The 22,341-nt window shown below is 33.7% G+C and overlaps 1 protein-coding gene across 1 annotated transcript in view; it reads right to left on the bottom strand.

The window, feature by feature from the left end:
- Positions 1-6,333: 6,333 nt before the first annotated feature.
- Positions 6,334-22,341, bottom strand: part of ALKAL1 (ALK and LTK ligand 1) — a 31,136-nt gene continuing 15,128 nt past the window's right edge. The window contains exons 2-5 of the mRNA XM_021005927.2: positions 16,289-16,342; positions 14,917-14,997; positions 11,833-11,909; positions 6,334-7,303 (exon numbers count right to left, since the gene is read on the bottom strand). Of these exons, the coding sequence (XP_020861586.1) occupies positions 11,845-11,909; positions 14,917-14,997; positions 16,289-16,342 (200 nt within the window). The 3' untranslated portion in view covers positions 6,334-7,303; positions 11,833-11,844. The remainder of the gene's footprint in view (positions 7,304-11,832; positions 11,910-14,916; positions 14,998-16,288; positions 16,343-22,341) is intronic.

The following is a 22,341-nucleotide window of genomic DNA, read 5'->3' as shown; positions in this document are numbered from 1 at the left end:
GTCCAAGGTTACACAGGTAGTAACAGAATCCAATTTTGAACCCAGGTCCCCTCGCTTAAAATCCAATACTCCTTTTAGGCTAATGGGTGACAAAGCTATCAGATGTCACTTGTTCTCATCATGATGTCCCAGTATGCATCTTTCACCTATTCTTGCCCTGGTATATAGCCCCTCCCAGGGCTGGAGTACTCTCTGAGCAGCATGCTCCTGGCCAAATCTGTCCCCAGTGTCTGCAGACCTCTATCTTTCTTCCTATGCCAACCTGTGCTGGAAAAATGATTCACTGTGTTTGTTTTCTTGGGTTTCTCCACTAGGATTTTCTCTGGCACATTTTCTAGAGCTGATTGAAGGAGTTTTAGTCATGAGAGCTCAGTGAACTGCTTTCTGCTACTCTATCATCTGGGCTCTGCCCTCTAAGAGATTTATTCCTAACTATAGTGGAAAAAGGAAATTATAAGAGATTAAAAAGATAACTTTGATGACATGAAACTGAAAAGTTTCTTCACAAACAAAATTAATGTACCTAGGACAAGAAACAGTGAAATAAGAATAAATCTTTGTTTCAAATTTCTGTTACAAGGGTTTGGTGTCCAAGACATACAAACAATGAAGAGATATGTATAAGACCAAAACCTATTGCTTGATGTGTAAGTGATCAAAGGATATGAATAGAGTTCTTAAAAGAAAAACTACAAAGTATTAATCACCACATGAAGGAGTGCTCCAAATCACTAGTAATATGATAAATGAAAAGCAAAACAAGCCTGAAGTTTTACTTCATGCTTTGCAAATTGACAAAAATAATGAAAAATTGTAATACTCAATTTTCGAGGGCTTGTGGGAAGATAAGTTCCCTCCATTGATGGTATAGTTATGAATCAGTGTAACTATTTTAGAAAGCAATTTGGAATTATGCAAATAAAATTACTAAAATGTCCATATACTTTGACCCAGAGATTTCAGTACTGAGTTTATACCCCAAGATGGCCAATAATAAGAAGAAAGTCTTTATAGCAGCACTTTTTGTGATAGCAAACAATTGCATACAAAATAGATACCCATCATTTGGGGAATGACTAAATAATTTATGGTGCACAGATATAATTAAATATTACTGTGCTATGAGAAATTATATGTGCAATGAATATAGAGAAATGTGGAAAATCTATATGAAGGAATTAAGCAAAGGCAAGAAACTAATATACATAATAGCTACAATGTCAACTGAAAGAACAACCATATACATGCAGAAAGAAATCAAAAGGGAATATGGCTAAATTTTAAAGAACGAGCATGGCTTAAAAGAAGAAATATGAGAAGGCCCTCCCATTCCACCATTTTTAGATGTGGGAAGTTCACAAGTGTTGCACATTACACATATTTTCAGACTTTTTCAAAGCATTGACCATTTATGCTGAGTTTTTCTCTTCTCTTTCTTTTGTCACAAAAAGTACTATTTGTTATCTGGGAAAGCTCTCTGGGAGAGGTAGTGGTCTTCCATATTACAGAAAATATTGTACTTGGTGACTTCCTATTCATTCAAGGGATGTTAGAGTCCATTTTCAGTGTGAGCTAGAGGGACTGAGTCTCTAACAGTTAAGAAGGGAAGAATAAGCCCAGGGGTGGGAGTGGAGCAGAGGTTCTCTTTCCCTCTCAGGAAGGTGGGGATGGGGATTGTGGAGGTAAAGGGAGGGAGATCTCAGCATTCAACCAAGTGGGGAAAAGGGCAATGCTGATAGGACATTTGGGAGAAGTGTTTCCTATACAGCATTCTCCACTGGGGCCTCCTATACCTCCTGGGATCTGAATATTGAATGATCTGAGATAGAGAAAGGGAATGATTACATTCTCAAAAGATATCTTGGTTTGAAACCAGAACCATACAACCTTCTGTAGAAGATTCTCCAGTTTGGGGTGGGGGGAGATGGACTCAGAATTCCTTCGAATCTATTTTATTTTGTGTTTCTTGGCTGAAACGTTTGTTTCTCTATTGTTTTAAGCTGATCTGACTCAGCAATGGTTACAACATTGACCAGTGAAGTCATGTCTCTGCTGACGGGCATAGTCTGTAAAATGCAACTGGTGTTTTCCAAATAATCTTTTAGGCCTCAACAAACATTTTGGGATGAATGGTATTATTTATTTTCCCAAAGTAAAATGTCAGTTTTTCTGAACTGCTTCACTGACTCATTGTTTAGATCTTATTATCGATTTAAAAGTACCATTAATTACATTAGACTTTTTTTCAGCAAATTACTCACTGGGCATTAACCAGATAATCCTCTGATTTCATCAGTGGTGTACATCTTTGATGTCATCAGAATCAAGGGTATCCAAGATAGGAACTCATTCCCCTTTACCAATTCAGACTATATTAAGCCTTTGACTTAGTCCATAGGTAAATCCTAGTTAAACATAAACCCCTATGAGGACAGGGACTTGCTCACTTTTGTATTTGTGTCCCCAGCACCTGGCATAGTGCTGAGTACAAAGTAGGCTTTATAAATATTTGTTGATTGATTCATCTTTGTGAGTTGAATGGGGCCCATAGAGACTAAGTGACTTTTCCTTTATTACCTCCAGTATTAAATATAAAATCCTATTTGTCTTTAAGTCCTTCACAATCTAACTTCTTCCTACCTTTCCAGTCTTCTAATACTTTACTCTTCCTCACACACTCTATAAGCCAACTATACTCCCCTACTTGTTTTTCATTACATAGCATACAATCACCACACTCCAGTGCATGTATGTGCACTGGCTGCCCCTCATACCTGGAACACTTTCCCACCTCACTGATGACTCCTGGCTTTTCTGGTTTCCCTCAAGACAGCTCAAATTCCACCTTATTTGGAAGGCCTTTCCTATCCACCTCATCCCACCTCCTCCAGTTTCTGCCCTCTAAAATCAACATGAATTTTCATCATATGTATCTTGCATGTATATAAGTATTTGCAAATTGTCTTCCTCATTAGAATGTGAGCTCCTTGGGGAAAATAATGGTGTGGGCCTTTTTGCTTTTGTTTGTATCACCAGTGCTTAGTATGGAGCCTGGCATAGAGTAAGAATTTAATAAATGTTTATTGACTGATTGTCTGGTGAGCCTCAGAGATGAGATTAGAGCTCAGGTCTTCCTGACTCCAACCCTTCAGTCGTTGGTCCTACCATCTCTGTTAAATAGTTATCTAAGGATAAACAGTCCTTAAATACAAAGAAGAAATCTTTCAGTCACTGTCTTAGCATCCAACTGGGACTTGCTAGCACTAAGGTAATGATAATAATGATGATGATCATAATAAGCTCCATCTACATAGCATTTAAAGGTTTACACAGTGCTTTGCCATCCACCAGACACCTAAATTCCCATTGCTCTCAGTCAGAGCAATTGGGGGTTAGGCTAACTGTTGTAATGTCTCATATTCAGCTGCCTGTATAGATAGCTGCTCAGCTATATTAAAGGGATTGTTTGGATAATGTCCCCCAAGTGCTCTTTGATTGGCTAGAAAAATCTCATTTGGTTTCTTGCCAAGCTTCAAAGATTGGGCCTGGGGAATTTGGTACTGAGCCAAAGTGTAACATTCTCAGCATGACAGATAATCTTATTTCTTATGTATACATAAGAGCTGAGTCTCAATAGGCAAGAAGGAAGGATTTAATGGCTATCAGGATAGCATTACTTGGCGTTGAATTAATATTTTTATTTGATTTAATCATTTTGGTAAAATGGGATTTTTATTCTCAAGTATCTGCATAATTATTCAGCCAACCCTTGGTTTTCTAACTAATCAACAGATATTTTTCAAACACCTATTTTGTACAAGAGAGTTAACTAGGTACTTTGGAGGATACAAAGATAAAGTGGGACATAGCCACTGTGCTCCAGATGCTTAAAATCTTGCCCTTTTAGAGAGAGATGGTGTGATAGGAAAACCACTGGATTTGGAGTCAAAACATTTAGGCTTAAATTCTGGTCCTGCTTCTCACTACCTATGTGAACTTGGTCAAGCCACTTGATCTCTGGGAATTTCAGTTTCTACATCTATAAAATTAAGAGACTAGACCATGTGGTCTTCAAGGTCCTTTCAAGCTCTATATCAATGACACTATAATTTGGATACCTAATACCATAACTAAATATCAAGGCAATCCAGAAAAGGTGAAGTATAAGATTTGGCAATTATCTGGATAACTTGGGCAAAATTGAGCTTATTTAGCTAAATTATTTAAGTGACTATTGTTGTATACACAATTTGATTTATCTGACTTTATGTACCCTACAGTAAAGATTATTGCTCTCACCCGTTATTGCTGATCAGACTATGAGATTGTTTTTTCAATTAACAATCAAAATGACCCATATGCTAAGGTTAAGTGAAAAATTATACTTTACTCAACTTTTGGTCACTTATCTACACATGAGAAAGAATTTTATCTATGGGAACAAATAGTCTTTATTATTACCCAAAACTCTTCATTATATGGTTGAGATTAATAATATTATGGCATTTAGTGAATTAAATGCCTCATTTTCTAAATTACTTTTTTAAAAATAGTCCTGATAATTGATTACAAACTCACAGAATCTCTAAGTTGGAAACTATGTTGTGGCCATCTTGTCTTACACATACATAAATCCAATTTTACAACATACCTGACATTGACATAGCTTTTATCACGAAGTAGAACTTACTGACTACAAGGCCAGTCATTCACTTTTTGGATGGCTCTAATGAAAAAAAATTTTCTAGTCATCAACTCTAATTTTTTTTTTCTTTACTCTTCTACTCTTTGCTTGTAATTGTGCCTTCTAGGACCAAGTAGAACAAGTTTAATACCTTTTCTATGAGACTCTCAGATATGTGTCCAGTCCCTGAAATAACCCTTCATCTTATCTCCCTAACCCCCACCTCACAAACTTGCTATTTCTCTGGGCTAAACGTTCCCAGTTCTTTCAATAAATCTTCATATAGAAAGAACTCAAGGTTCTCAGGATAGTAAATATACTGGTTGTGTTCCTCTAGACATATTCCATTTTCTCAATGGCTTTCCTTAAATGTATCATCTAGAACAGAGTACAATACTATAGATGTGATCTGAACAGAGCAGAATATAGCAGTATTATCTTTCTTTTTAATTCCTGAAAGTGATATCTATCTTAATGCAATCTAAGTTCACATAAGCTTTTTTGGCTACAATATCACAGTTGAATATGTTAAACTTGTAGATTTCTACATTCTACAGATCTTTGTCAAAAGAATTATTGTTTAGTCATGTCTCTCCTGTCTTGTACTTGTGAAGTTGATTTTTGAATCCAAGTGTAAAAATTTACATTCATCCCAATTAAGTATTTTTAAAGACCATTATTAACAAAATAATAATGCAGAACATGAGAAGCAGTACAGCAAACAGTATAGAATAGTAAATTTTGATTCCAAAAATCCTAACTTCAAATTCCAACTTTGGCACTTGCTCGCTATATGGTCATAAGTAAATCATTTAATCTCTCTGGACTGCAGGTAACTCTCTAAGATTGTGCTATAAATAGGTTATAATCTTCATCAGAAGATGTAGTTTTCACATTGACAAAAATCACAGGACTTTGACATTGTGACTTAATGTAATATCTATTTATCTACACTTTATAAGAATTTTGAAAACTATTTAATCCTCATAGCATGCTTTGAAAGGATTAATACAGTTAATCTCATTGTTAATATTTATACCAATAATGAAATACCTGTTGATTATTTCCTAGTTTTTAATTAAATTCTCCCTCCCTCCTAGTTATTTCCCATTTCTTCATTATGCAATTTCCCCACCAAGGTATTAGTGAAATAATTCTCTGCCACCAGCTGGCTTTAAGTAGAAGCTAATTCCAACTTCCATGCAATCTATCAAAAATTATATTAAATAATTTTAAAAGTAAAATCAAAAACCACCTTCTAAAAGCAGGCTACTTTTTATTCTTTATTTCAACAAAATTTCCAGTCTTTATCACATACATCATTTGCAATTCTTATCTGTATGTCAGTACAAATGTAACTGATGATTACCTAAAATAGCTTTATAAGTATTCCTGAAAGCAAAATGCATTTCTGAACTTTTTATGCAAATACATAAACATATACTAGACACATTCAGCTATCTATTAATGGAGGCGATGACTGAAATGGAAAACAGCAGATAATTCAAAAGCATGTCTATGTCTTTATAACACCAACATGAACTGTGGAAGAGTGAAAAATATAGCCAATTAGGCAATTTTTTTTGTTATAAAGTTATTAAGTGGGCTAATTTGTTCATTCAATTTACTATTTGCTCTGTGTGTGTGTGTGTGTGTGTGTGTGTGTGTGTGTGTGTGTGTGTGTGTTCTGATACTGATTTGGGGAAGGGGAACATACACTAGTTTTAGTTGTGTGACTGAACATGCCCAGACAGACAGACAGATATACATGTACGCAGTCACACACACACACTACACATTTTTGCCCTCATCGAATAAGTCTTCCTTCCCCTGCCACAAAATTACCATATGTTTTTAGCATTAGAGCTACAGCATGAGAGCTAGTCTAAGTAGGCAGGGATGGTTCAGGAACATGGCAAATGGGTGCTGGAGCAACATCCACAGAAACATATGTTTGTATATGCATGGATATTCTATCCACATGCAAGTATCTCATCAGACTTTGCTAATATAAATTAGTAATATAAATATTATTCCATTATTCCATTATTCCATTTGAGTAATGATGTCATATCTAAAATTAACCCAAATAAGAAACATAAGAGCCTGAGAAGAAAATATTTAAATAAATTGAAATAAAGCAACAAATTACAAAAATTAATTCTTACATGATCATAATACTGGTCAAGTATAATATTGTAAATACTGTTATACAATCCATTTAAATAATTTCCTTCAGTGCTAAGATATAATTTAATTTACAAAATTAAATTGTAAATTGAGACAAATAAGGAATGTTCAACAAACAAGAAAATAAAATGTACATAGTAAAAAAAACACACACACACACAAACATGATGGTCTATTTTTTTTAAGAAGGCTTCATTTAGAAAGTGGAGGGTAAAGTCCATTTTAAATGTACAACAGTGTAGCATATATACAAAGATAAATGAGAGAAAATTTTTCATTCTATAATACAAGTCAAATAAATCTATTCCTGGGGGTTTCCTGCTGTGTTAACCCAATTCAACCACAGAATGAGGCCTTTCATTTTCATTACATCACATAAAATTCCAAGGCACTTTTTCTTCAAATTAGGATTATCTTTTCTGAGACAATCTGTAGGAGAAAAGAAGACAAAAATTCAATTTTAAACTTACTTTTCTGTGTTAAAAATAATCTAGAATGTTTTGATACATAGATAAGTTACCTTTTCATGTACATTTCAGAAAAATTATTGATATTTTAAATTTAAAGTATTTGTGAATTCATCATTGGTTGGAGAGGTAGGAGAGAAGGGAGTATTGTCTCTTTTTTAACCCAAATTTTTAATCCAAAGAATGAAGACTAATACGCATTAGGTCTTATCACTTTAAAAGCCACATAATAGGAATAATAAATCACCCTTTCATGTTACGTGGTATCCAGATAAAAGGAAAGAAAAGTTAGAATTCACTACTTGAAAATTTGAAAAAAATAATGTTAAATAAAAACACTTAAGGACACTAATAGATCTAATTTGATTTCTAAGTAACTATTTAGAAGATAAAAAACAAGATAAATTCCTTTAGCAAAAAAAAAGAGAGGAAAGGTCTAGTATTTTAAAGTCAAATATTTGCTATTTCTTTCTTCTAAATGTCTAGCTTTGATAGAATATAGTTTCAAATAAGATTTTAAATTCTAATAGAGTATCTAGATTTTGTGGTTTCTTCCTTTTTTTTATTATTTTATTCACAATTTGTTTTCCCTTAGATCCATATTATTAAGTTAAAGAAGTTTTTTAAGTAACCAACAATGGAGCTAATAAAATAATTTCACTGTTACTTAATTTGGAGGAGCTTATCAAGTTCATCACATAATTTGTCCACTTTGTGCTGTGTGCACATGAGAAGCAATTATCATCATAATAATCTTTTTGCTCATTCTCAGTCATAAGCATTATAAGAAAACATGACAAAGTAAAAGTGTACAAAGATGAATGAAGACCAATGTGTACAATGAGAGTATATTCCACTAGAAGACCTGGGATAACAGTGTATATCACATTTTGTGTGAGGAGCAATTTTAGTCTTTTCATTCTACCTATAGACTTGTTCATGTATAAACAGATACAAAAAGTAGCCCTTTTGCAAATGAACCTATCCACTTAAGAATTAACATAGAACTTAAGAAAACACAGCAAAAAGCTTGATCCAAGTCTAGTTAGGCAAGAATTTTTATTTTCAAAACACATTTTGTTGATTTCAAAACAATAAAGTTAATGTAAGATAATTTTCAATGTATTTTAACTTCTTAATCAAGCTTTTCCCTTTACTTGGGAAGATAGTAATTCAGTTTTTAGGGTGGGTCAATTTTCAAATTGACAACTTACAGCATAAGGGCCATATAATATTTGTAATATGAATGTCTATTAAAAGTTGGAGTTATCTTTATTGGGATGATCTGTGGGGAGGGGGTAAAAAGACAAAATATCATTTTAACTTAGTTTTCAAAGTACAGAAAGTACATAAAGAAAGTGAAATTTTAATTCATCAATAATTTTTTTAATGTACATTTCCCAAGCTTTCAAAGAAACCCTGTACTTTAAGAAGGTGACATGCTGCGATATTTTTGGAACTTATAACATTTCTGCTGAAACATTTTAGGAAAGTTTATGAAAATGTCAGTCAAATACCAGTGTACTTGTGGAAGCTATGAAATATAAAGGCAGGTTTAGTTAGTTAGTGTCAGAAAGCGAGACTATATGACTTAGAGCCATTCTAATTCATCATGCTATAATTCATATCTAAACTTTATAATATTCAGAAGATAAAGAAACAAAATTAATTTGGCCTGAGTTTTAAAATTTTTGTTATTATATTGTTTTGAACACCACCCTAATGGTTTTCTTGAATGGACTTCTCCATGGTGCTGAAATTCAGGGTAGGAAAGTTTTACTGATTACTTAAAAAAAACTATAAATTCAGAAGATCTTTGGCAAATGGAATACTTTCATATGGGGGAAGGTAATTTTTCTTGGGTGTACATATTCTATTTTGGGATAGAACAGATTTATGTTTGTACCAATTTTCAGTAGCTAATTCAGAGTCCTACCTAAATGCAAGCTACTAAGGAAGAAAAGATGTACTGCCAGGACCTTTTAAAATACTTTTATTTGGATAAATTAAGCCTGCCAGATTGCAAACAAATAGGCAAAATCCGACTCATCACTTTGCTCATGTTTGAGTTTAGGCTGACATTAAAAGGTCTACATGATTTCATTTTAATTTTTTTCTACTACTTTTTCCTTCCTCTCATTATTATAGCTACCCATGTTACACGAAGCAAAATTTTTTTAAGTTTCACTTTAACTTTACAACACATTTTAATAATTTGGAAGATTAAGTGCTATTAAACATATCTGTTTTTATGATGTCTTTCTGGAGCTGACTACACAATTGTTTCACACACATACAATTTCCCAAACATAAGCAAACTCTCTCTTTTGTAATGAGTATTGAGCCCAGCTCATTCTTTAGCTTCAATACCCACACTGGTGGACTACTTCAATGGGCTACTCATCAAACTCTATGTCACAATCTGAAAAACAAACATTCTTCCTCTATTTGGGTTTTGCCTCCATGTGTGGATGGTTACACTGGTTTATTTCATGACAATGGATCTCATTGGTGGAAACTCTGTAATATTCTGAGACTTGATACAATCAATAATATTGCATCCCAAACTAGGAGAATGAAGAAGACCTCACTACTCATGTCAAATGATACAATATTTGTAAAACATGTTGCAAGATATTAAAGCGCTAGATAAATATGAACTAGTACTATATGTAGGGAATCCTTCTTTAGTTTGAATTGTGCTCTACCAAACCAATCATATATCACCCCATTTTGTGTCTCACTCAAATTGATACATAAATTATAAAGTTATCTTTGTCATCTCCATCTATAAACAATAATTTGATGGTATGTGACTCCTTTTCCAGTGGCCTGTGAGTTGCTATGCTACTAGAGGTACTGAATAAACACTTATTCTGTGCCAAGATTTACTGACTTACTGGGAATACAAAGATAGAAATAAAAAAAAATCCCTACCCTCAAGGACCTTACATTCCACCCAAGAGGAGAGTGTACACATGTAAGTAAATAGAAAATAATTTGGGACATGTTAACAACTGAGCGGGATGTGTTAGTAAAAAAAAAAATCCTCATGTAAGAGATGACATTGATCTGAACTTTGAAGGAACTAGGTATTCTAAGAGGCAGAAGTGAAGTTGGAGTTTATTCCTAGCAGGGGCAACAGTCTGTGCAAAGACAGAGACATAGGAGATAAAATGTTGTGTATGATTATCAGAAAGTAGGCCAGGTTTGACTAGAACATATATTGTAGGAGGAATAGTAATGAGAAATCACTTTGAAAAGACACACAGAAGTGGATGGTAAAGGGCTTTGAAAGACAAAGAAAAGAGTCCATATTTTCCCCCAAGAAGCAATAGGGGGAGACACAAGAGCTTTTGAGTTGAATAATCCCTTATTCAGTTGTGTCTTTCACATTATCATCTAGCTGTGTGGAGGATGAATTCAAAAGAGAGAGAGAGTTGAGGGAGGTAAACAAATTAGGAAGCCATTGAAATATTACAGGTGGGGGCAGCTAGGTGCTGCAGTGGATAGAGCACGAGCCCTGGAGTCAGGAGGACCTGAGTTCAAATCCAGCCTCAGACACATGACACACACTAGCTGTGTGACTCTGGGCAAGACTCCCTGGAGATCTAAATAAAGTTGGCAGAGTTCATTTTATTGTGTCTCTAAAGGCAACAAAAATATCTTTGCTTGGCCTGTAGTCATCTCACCTTGTCATGCTCAGGATGAAGATATGAAAAAGGAAAACCACTATGAAGAAAACACACCTTATTAACCTGTCTGTTGCAGAGGATGAAGAGGTAGAAAAATTCTAGGAAGAGCTTGACAAAATCATGCAAGTAAAGTCAATGGATATATTGATATCTTGTGGCTTCACTACAAGAATACAAGCAGAGAAGGCTGACATATAAATATACACATATACACATACACATAATATATATGTACAGTTGAAAATATGGTTTGAGGTGAAAAAGTAAAATATGCCAAAAACTTATGTACTATTCAAGAGTTTGTATATTATTAATAGTTTGTCCTTTCTTTTTCTCTCTCTTTTTTTTTTTGGTTAGGCAATTGGAGTTAAGTGACTTGCCCAAGGTCTCACAGCTAGTAAGTGTCTGAGGCTGGATTTGAACTCAGGTCTTCCTGACTCCAGAGCTGGTGTTCTATCCACTGTACCACCTAGCTGCCCCTCATTTATAGTTTATCAAAAAACAAAGGTATTAGCAGTTTCATATGACTTGGTCTATGACTATCAATATTGGCATATGACAACAATGACATATAGCACTACACGCATTACAGGTAAATAAATTTTCCATTACTGGAAAATGACAATTTGCCTTAGCTCTTAGTTCTCCCTGGTAACAGACAATAGAATGAGAACATTTAGTTACATGAAAACTACATGTTGGATTAATTAGCTTCATGCTACTTTATTAGTCACATCCTGATAATAAAGCCAGGAAATGCAGCAGAAGGATGATACAAAAATAGGTACATACTTACATGCCACATTTTCTAAGGCTGTGTACACAGCGGGCTCACTGCTAACCTTGTTAGCAGTCTTGCACATCTTTTGTAATCTATAAAAAATAATGAATAGAAAATGCTTCATTTGAGATACTATACAACTAGGAAACTCAACAGTAGTTGTTTGCTTAAGTTATCATTTATCATTGTGATTAATGGTTATATCATCATATGTAACTAAATGAAACAAATCTTTGAAGGCATAGAGTTTATTTTTTATTTCTTTTGTTTCCCCAGTTGCAATGAACATTTGCTTCACATGCAGTTGGCACTCATCAAATCCTTGCTTAATTAAGTAATTTTGCTTTGGTTTCAAGGTGATTTTCTTCATCTCTAGATCTAACAAGATATTCTAAAGCTGGCTTAGTTTTGTTAACAGTTTTTCCTTAAGACAATATTTTATTTTCTTAAACACAAGGTTAAAAATTCGGAAAAAAGACTTTAAATAAACCTGTTATATTAGATACTAGCAAGTTCAATAATTTCGTGGTCATCCACTCCAGCTGCCACCTCATACAGAAATTTCCTCAACAATATCCCTAATAGTAGTCATTCAACCTATGCTTGAAACTTTGGAGAAAAAGGAAATTCATTACTTCACAAGGCAGTACTTCTCATTTATGGACAGTTCTATTGTTAAGACAGTTTTCCTTATATTGAGCCAAAATATACCTTGCTATAGCTCCCATGCAATGGTCCTAGTTCATCCCTATGGAGCTATATGGATTAAATTTAATGTGCCTTCCATATACAGTCATCTAGATATATGAACACTGCTAACACAACTATGTCTTTAGCCTCAATATTTCTGTTTCCTTCCATTATTCTTCATATGATTTTTAAGCCTCCTCAAAATCTTCCTTTGGATATATTCTGTTTTTTTAATGTCCCTCCTAAAGAAACGACCACAGTAATTTGTATCTGATCTGATTGGAACTAAGTAGAGTTGGGACCATTACTTCCTATGTTCTAGGCACTATACTTGTATTAACACTATATGACATCCTTGAATTTTTTGGCTGCTTCATCACACTGTTTCCATATTTTGTTGAAATATTTTAAAGATTTGAAAATAGATTTTATTTATATAACATATTTTAATATTATCAATACATCTCTCTACTCCCTCCCTGAGAGCAATCCTTATGAAATTTGGTCAACTACAATCCATAAGCATTTTTCGTAGAAAGTAAAGCTGAATCAGTTCTTGCCCATGTATGATTATAATATAATATAATATAATATAATATAATATAATATAATATAATATAATATAATATAATATAATATAATATAATATAATATAATATAATATAATATAATATAATATAATATAATATAATATAATATAATATAACATAATATAATATAATATAACATAACATAACATAACATAACATAACATAACATAACATAACATAACATAACATAACATAACATAATATAACATGATATAATATAATATAATATGATATAATATAATATAATATAATATGATTAATATAATATAATATAATTAATATAATATAATATAATACAATATAATATAATATAATATAATATAATATAATATAATATAATATAATATAATATAATATAATATAATATAATATAATATAATATAATATAATATAATATAATATAATATAATATAATATAATATAATATAATTAATATAATATAATTAATATAATATAATTAATATAATATAATAGTTATGGTTGCAGAGAACCAAAAATCATCCAACTCTGCTCCATAGCCTTCACAACATGCACAATGAATCCTCTATTTTATAGAAGACTCAGAAGGACTCTTTTGTACAGTAAAAAGAAAACATGACAAATTCCTTAAGCAATCTATGAGAAATCTTGCTGTCTATGATATATTGAAATCTATGAGAACCTTGATATAAATCATAAAGTGGGACCAAAAATAAATTGAATATTGCAGGAAGTTTGTGGGTGAGGTACTGAGAAGTACCTCAAGTATCACAAGTCAGACAATTTCCTATTCACAGGCATGCAAGCATGCAGCATCCCAGCTCTTAGTCCCACAGGTAAGTGTGAATAGTGGCGTAGGCTTATGGTGAGATTACTAATCCAGCTGAGAGTACAGATCTCTGAGTCTCTGTTCTTATATCTTACTGTTGCTGCTGGGCAGATTCGCAGGGATCAAACTGGAGAGAGACTGTAGAAGTCACTCAGTGAACAGACAGTGAACACCCTTTGTTGATCATTGGTCCATTGTAACTAGGAAAGTGCTATCTGTGGATATCTGGATTAAAGTTTGCTAAACTGGTTATTATCAGGAAAGTCTCATATTCCTTGTCTAAATGAAGCTGACTAAACCAGTTATTGGGTACATAGTAACTTTCTGGTACATAGGCTGGTCAATCTGTGTTCATATAATTCTGTCAGCTAGGACCTAGTAATAGGCTAATCTGCACAAATATATGCAGTCATTCTTTTCTATTCATTGGTTTTATTTTCATCAGAATATATGCTTATTGGAGACTATTATATGTAGGAAGATGGAGGAGACTTGTATTTTAAATTATATCATTTTAATGTTATATTTGAAAATATCATTACTTTCTGCAATTTGGGTTTCCAGAGGAATATGTTCAATAATTTTTTTAAAATAAGACTGCATTGTCCAGGAGAATTTACAACCTTTGTATGTATGGTTATATACTAGGAGCTACAAAGATACTTCTTTTTGTTTTTCAATTATTATCTTGTGAAGAATTTTTAACTTATAATTCAGATAATATTTTATCATCACATGGATGGAAAATATTTATTGCCAGATATTTTTGAAAGATGATAAAAATCCATTTGGGTCTTGATGGAATCTGGGTATATTCCCATTTAGAAACTGGTACCACTCAATATATTTGCAATAGGATACAGCACTCAAATTGTGTCAGTTGTATAAATAACATCACACAGTGTTTAGTCTATTGCATTCCAAATGTCAGGAGCATGTGGTTAAAGATCACGTGCATTTACTGGAGAAAGATTACATTTAAAGAAAAAAAGTACTTTCAGTCTTACTTACAAGCTGGTATAGTGCAATCCCTAGTATTGTGATACAGTCGATGGAAGTGTTTGCTACATTCAGCTGAAAATGTGACTGGTCCTATTTAATGGTAAAAGAATGTTTATTATAAACAGAGAGCCATTATCCAAACTACTTTGCTAGTACTTTATTGACAGGGATAGTGTAGCTGCAATAGTTCACAACCTTGTATTCCCTTAAAAGAGCATGACCATTCTCCCATATCCTTATCCCTCTGTTGTGGGAAGAAGCAAATCAGGCTTATCATAAATATTAAAAAAAAATCTTCAAACTTTGCCATCCATTATCCATAGTTCACATAATGGAATCTTTATTTATTTCTGGGGGGGGGACTTTTTAGTATATTTAAGAGGGGCAAGCATTAGACTTATGGCAGTACTAGGTCCTAAACAGAACTGCATATATTGGGTCTTTATTTTCTTTATGTTTGTTTCTTTGGGAATTTCTGTTTATAGAAGAGAGTTATATTGTCTAAAGCTAGACATTCCCATTCTGTTAGACTTTCATATTAAAAAATAATAAAGCAGCAAGAAACCTTGAGGTGTCTCTAGACAAGCAGTTCTCAAAGTGTGAGAGTCTTCTAGGAAGTCTATGAAGTCAAAACGATTTTCATAACAATACTAAGGTGCTTGAATTTCTAATGTAGTAAATGTTTGTAGATGTAGACCCCCATAAACAAAAGCTCTTTGAAAGGTCCTCAATAATTTTTAAGACTGATAATAGGTCCTGAGACCAAAAAGGTTGAGAACTACTGCCGAGTGATTTTCAAACATGCTACTTTCAATAAAGGCCACATCCAAACCTATCATCAAATGGCAATCTATGTCTTTTTCTTTATAAAGAACTCAAAAGGAGATAACACATTTGAATCTGCAACTGAATTAGTGCATTGACAAAGCATTACAGTTTTTAATATTGTCAGAGAAGTCTTGCTAATCCAAACCATGTGTTCTCTAAGGACAACTCTGATGTCAATTATATTCTCATTTAAGGCTTAAATCAGAGTATGATATAGTGAATAGAATTCTGGTCTTGGAATTAGGAAGAACTGCATTCAAATCCCACCTCAGTCACTATTATCTGTGTGTCCTTCCTCTCTGAGTATCAGGCTTTTTATTTAAAAATAAGAGGTCTAGACTCAGAAAACTCTAAAATTCCTTTTAGCTCCAAATTTTTGATTCTATGAGAAGTCTGACATGATAGAAAAAAACAAGAGCTTTACCATTATTTTTCCCCAGTTGATATCTGATATGTGATATGTGATAGATGACAATTGAATATCTAATCTGTATTACTTTTTGCTTTCTTAGTTGTGACATATTGAAATCTTATCAAGAAACAAAGTTTTTACCTGTAAAATGCTTTATGAACTTCTCCTTTAAGTTCAAATCCCTTGGAAGTATTTCTACAAAGGAAATACATGCTATTTTAGTTGTTTTAAAATATTTTAAATACTGAAATAAACAAACTATTATACCATGAATTTTATGCAAAAATGCTTCTATCCACTAAGCATACGTAAGAGCAAAATTTTATTCCCATTGTTAAGACTTTCTTAGCAGAATATAAATTTAAATGTACACAACCTCATTGAAACTGTTACTGTTGTGTTCTTAACCTTGTGCTTAGAGACTATGAATATGCTTACTGTATAAACATAAACATCTTAACAACAGAACTGTAACACAGAATTTCAATCATCCTTTAGGTTTTAATTTGAGAATGGTAATTTGCACAAAAATTTACACCCAGCATGTGCTGACTGTGAAGTCAGGTTTGTGTTCTGCCTCTGACTTGCACTAGCTCTGTGTGACCATAGAGAAGTCATATCTCAGTACTGCACAAGTGACCCTCTAAAACTATAAATTATGGATGTGCAGCATTGGTGGAAGGAGACTTTGTACCCAGGGTTGCTTAAAATTCATGAAATCATAGGTCTGGAGAAAAAGAGTATCATTTTACTGGACTGGAAATCAGAAAGCTGGAGTTCTATTTCTGGATCTGCACAGATGTACCATAATATTTCTGCCTATCCCAAAAGCAAACATTATAAAATTCTTAAGCTCCTTGGAGACAATCACTATATGTACACACAGACATGTAAAAATTCAAATTATTACAATCATGGTTATTTCTAGAATAGGAAGATCTAAGTTCAAGCCCTGCCTCTGACCCATACTGGCAGAGTGCTGCTGCAAAAGTGATTTAACTTCTCAGTATTTTGTTCAACTCTCAAGATTATAAATTGCAGAGGTGATGACTTACATTGGTAGGAGGAGTGTCCTCACCTTGGAATTCCCTACATCAATGAAAATCTAGGTCTGATCTCCATCCCTATCTCTAATCCTTATCTCCATCCCCATCCTCTAGTCCAATACCATCGAGAGAAATTATTATTAATAACCAATTGTAGGGGAGATCTAGGCTTTTTCCCTGTCCTATTTCCTTGTTCAAAGTCCTGTCTTTGAAGGACATTACTGACTTCTGCCAAAAATTTACCCCACCTAGACCATCTTATCTAGGTGAATTCCTGCCCATTGTGTTCTACTCAGGTTTGGGTGGGGACATATTCTTTGATTAGATTGCCCAAAACTGGGCAATTTAAAAGTAAATGACATAATCAAAGTTCCATTCCCCCAGCCCAGGATTGGAGTGTGTCCACCTCTCATTGTAATATACACTCTCTCATTAATTGTTAACCAATCAGAGTTGATTGCCATCCTCAGGAACAATCAATCTTCCAAGGGCACATAAACTATTATCCCACCATCATGAGTCATCTCTGGTCCAAGAGAGAGATGTCCAACTCACTATTCCTTTTACTAATAAAATGCAAGCATTATTAACAAAAATTATTAATTATCCAGAAATTGTCTCTTGAACTCTTTAAACACCACACCATGCTGTTCTTCAATGAGCTCAACTGGAGGTGTACTAGGGTCAGTGGGAAGATAGCACTTTCCTTCCTTAAGAGCAAATCAGTGTTATTCCAATAAGCCCTGGCTTTGGCTGCTATGCACAGTGACATGAATGAAGGGCTAGATTTAGAATCAGGTACACCTGAGTTTGAATCCTACCTCAAACACAATATCCACAATATCTGTATGACCCTCAGCAAGTCACTTATCCTCTCTCTTCCTCACTTTCTTCATGCAGAAAATGAAGATGAAATAGCACGTACATCAGGGAGTTGTTGTGAGGATCCATCTGAGATAACACTTGTAAGGAGTTTTTCAACCTTTAAAGTGCTATGTACATGCTAGCTTTAATTAGTTACTTCTGCCACCAACACCCAAGGCTTTAGGGGAATCTTCTATTCTGGAAAATCTCAGATCCAGAGTAATCAGGCTGCTGTGTAGTTTTTTTCTCATTGCCTCCTTATAGACTTATTCCAACAATGACTACTATAATGATGATGAAGATAGCTTACATTTATATAGCACTATAAGATATTAAAAGTGCATTCTTCACAAAACTGTGTAGAAGGTAATGCAAGCATTATTCCCATTTTACAGATAAGAAAATGGAGATTCTTAGAAATTAAATGACTTTCCCAGGGTTATCTAGATAGTACAGGTCAAAGATAACAAATTTATCTTGATTTAAAATCTAGAATTCTTTACATTATATATCACTATTACAACTTTATTATAGAATTACTTCCAGGTACACAAAAAGAAGGCACCCGTAATACACACATAATAAGGAGGGGGATATTTATTACCCATATCCCACAGGTTATTCTGGGCCAAAATTCAGCATACCGTTACCCCACCCCCACCCCTGCAAAGGTCAATGCTATCTGTACTTGTGCACACACAGAAGAGGCAATTCTTCCACCCAGAAGCTATGCATGTTCTGGAGGCCAATGAATGATATTCACCCTTGGTATAAGGGAGAATATAGGCACATACCCAATGTAGACAGCTTAGTATCAACCAGCCAGCACACCTTCATAAACCAGGTACAAGCTTAACTTAAAGGGAAATAACATCAGACCTTAACTCTATTCCATTAATAGTCCAACTAGCAACTGGCAGCTTCACAATATATGCAAGCAAGAATTAGGTTGTCAGAATAATTAGTAACAAAAATGCATTTTCTTTATGTGAATCTGCTAGTGCTCTCCCATACAACATGAATTTATTCACTAATGTCAACTGTTTCAGAAAGCACTCACAAATATACACTATGCTACCATACATAGCAATTTGGTCTCTGTGGTATCAATATTCTATGTGATACTTGGCAAGGTAACTAGAGTGATCCTTTCTGGGAAGCTAGCCAGCTGAATGCAGTAGAGGATTTTATAAATACTTTTAATGGCTAAAAGCAATTTCAAAATGTTGTTTATTCTATAGAAATAAATGTGTCCCTCCAATAATTTAATTATATTTTCTTTTAACATGATTTTTAAAAAAATTATGTGTGCTGCTTTTGACCCAGAAATCCCATGTTCATTACATAAATATGTGTATGTATGTATGTATGTACGTATGTATACATATATATAATATATATATATATATATATGTCCCTTCTTTGTAGAAGTGGGTAGCTTTGAGTGTAGAAAACAGCTATAGTGTCAAATGTTGTTAAGTACTAGACTAGTTTTTTTTCTTCTTTCCATATTCTTTGTTTAAAAGGAATAAACAAAGAGTGGGGGAGGAGATATGGACAAACTGGAAGATGAGAGGATGTTTTTAAAAATGGTAACAACAGAAACATGTTTTAAAACTTGTGGGCTCAAAATTCACCAAGGAAAAAAAACCCCATAAGTTTTAATAAATTATGTCACCTTTATTATAATTAGTAATGTTATTGTGATTAATTTCTATAGAGAGCTTAGATGTAGGTTTTTAGTACTATAATAAATAAATTTTCTATTACTTAATGATTAAGTAATTCACAAATTTACCATTTGGTAGCCAAAGCAGTGTGTAAAGCATGACTTTTGTGAAGTATTTTTTGGATAGAAAATATAAGATAAGATAAGATGATGTTATCAAATGATTTTTATAGGTTGAATTTTCCCAAAAATATTAAAATAAAATCTCTGGTTAATGTTTAATAATCATCTTAAGGAACCTCAAAGGAAATGTAAATGAGTCAACCCCTTAAAAAAATCCTCTTGGGCTGAATTAATAGGAGTACACTGAGCAAAACAAAGTAGGCAACATTTTGGATGCATTCTACTCTGATCAGACTACCTCTGAAATACTCTGCTTGATTCTTGGTCACTGTATATCAGAAGAGACATTGACCAGCTGGGATGTGTATAGAGGGAGCTAAAAGTGTTGAATGAATATCATTTGATAGATTAGGGGAAGGCTTTAGCCTGGAAATGAAGGAACCTAGGAGATACCTACCTATTAGACAATTAGAACTATCTAATAATGGAATGGTTTGATCTAGTTAGTAGTGATTTTTCTCTTACTAGAGGAAGGCTTCAGTGAAAGACTGGAATATCACTCTGTGGGGGAGTCATTGGGGTAGGGGATGTTTTTTGCTTTGTTTTGTAGCCTGAGGGCTTGACAAAGTTCCTTGTACATGGCAGATACTTACTGAATTTGTAAAATGGATTGTACTTCTGCTTTGTTCCCAAATATAAACTATTAAAATGGTGGGAAACAGATTTTGGATCAACATGAGTAAAAACTTCATAACAGTTAGAACTCAAATAATAGAATAGTTTGTTCTGGTTGGTTGGTGAGTTTTCTATTACTATTATAAGTTCAAGGAGAAGCTAGAATATCACTTGTTTGGGGAGTCATAAGTTGGGTGAACTAGATGACCTCTTAGGTTCCTTCTAATATAGCAATTTTATGAATCTATGCAGTAGAAGCCAAATAGCCAGCATCTTAGGCCAACTATTTAAATATTCCTTTGGGTCTGAGACAGATGGGTATTTAAGAAGATATAAATCTTCTTTCTCCTTATCTTCTACCTTCCAAACTTTTCTCAAGACCTGCTCATTCTGTTTTGGCATTATTGGTCACATCCCTCCCTTTTTCTTCACTTGAATAGCTATTGTTCCAATTGGGGCCTCTCTGATGTGACTAACTGATTTTGTCTACAGTGTTTCCCCTCTCCAATTCATCCTTTACATAGCTGCCAAAATTATCTTTCTAATATAAAAGTCACTTACTGGCTCAAAAATCTTGAGTGACTCTCCATTGTCTAGACAAACTCTTTAATCTGGCTTTTAAAATCTTTTCTTACAGGGTCTCAATTTGCCTGTCCGTCCTTATTTCACTCTTCTTTTTTACCATATTATAACACAACTAGACTGCTGGCTGTTCCTCAATTTTTTCAACTACATTTAATCACCATAAGCCATCTCTCCCTTCAACCCTCCTCCCATGCCAGAATTATATTCACTTCACATCTCCACCTGTTGGAATTATTTTGCTAATTTAGATGTTATCCTCTCCATGAAGTATGATTTCTAGGACATGAAGAGTCCAAACTATTTTTAGAAGAGTACACTGGTTTTATAGAATGTGTATTTGGAATGTACAGTATCTGTAACATTTCAGTGCTACTCAACCACTTAAGTATTAAGAAGGCTGCATTTAAATATTTATAAATCATTTTAGTTGGATCATATATAGTCATGTTGAACCATACTCTGCATAGAACGGGGCACTGGTGACTTTCAGAATGATTTAGAGTCACATTTTGGCTTTTCACCACATACATTAAAACAGAAAGATCCAAAATGTCCCCCAAAGCCTACAAGAATGCCCGCTAAAGAACAGAGTATTTGTAATGAGCTTACATAGAAAACTAAAGAAATTCTCATTCGGAAGTAGTCAAGTTGACTTTTCAAAATCCCTACTTTTAAAGAGGTTAGGTTCTACCAAGAGGATACTCAAAGATAAGTAAATAGAGGGCATACACTTAATGAATGTACAGTGATGAGGAAGGGGAGAAAAATTAACAGCTTAGTAAAATAAAAGGTGTCTCAAAGTGGCACTTGAACTGAGCCTTTAAGGGAGGTACAGGTTCCAAGACGTGGAGGTAAAAAGAGAATTCAAGGCATGAATAACAACCTATGCAAAGGCCCTGAGGTAGGAGATTTGTTGGCATACGCGGGGAACAAACAGTAAGCAAGTCAGTTTTACCTGAGCATAATGTACATAATGAGCAACTAAGGTACGATTTAGGCTGGAAAGAATCAGGTTATGATGGACTTTCAAACCAAAAGAGAGAAGTTTTTATTTTATCCTGAAAGCAATGAGGAGCCACTAAAGTTTCCTGGTGAAAGGAACAACAGTGGTCAAACCTGCACTTAAGGAACATCCACTGAGCAGTTGTGTGAAGCATGTATTAGAGAAGTTTGAGACTAAATACAATTAAGAATATTCCAATAGCTCTTTCAAGAAGTGATGGGAGACTGAG

Source organism: Phascolarctos cinereus, unplaced genomic scaffold (genome assembly GCF_003287225.1).
Source record: "Phascolarctos cinereus isolate Bilbo 61053 unplaced genomic scaffold, phaCin_HiC Scaffold_4;HRSCAF=312, whole genome shotgun sequence".
In the NCBI taxonomy this organism is placed as follows: domain Eukaryota; kingdom Metazoa; phylum Chordata; class Mammalia; order Diprotodontia; family Phascolarctidae; genus Phascolarctos; species Phascolarctos cinereus.
The sequence above is the reverse complement of the archived record's forward strand: the minus strand, read 5'-3'. Positions and strand labels throughout refer to the sequence as shown.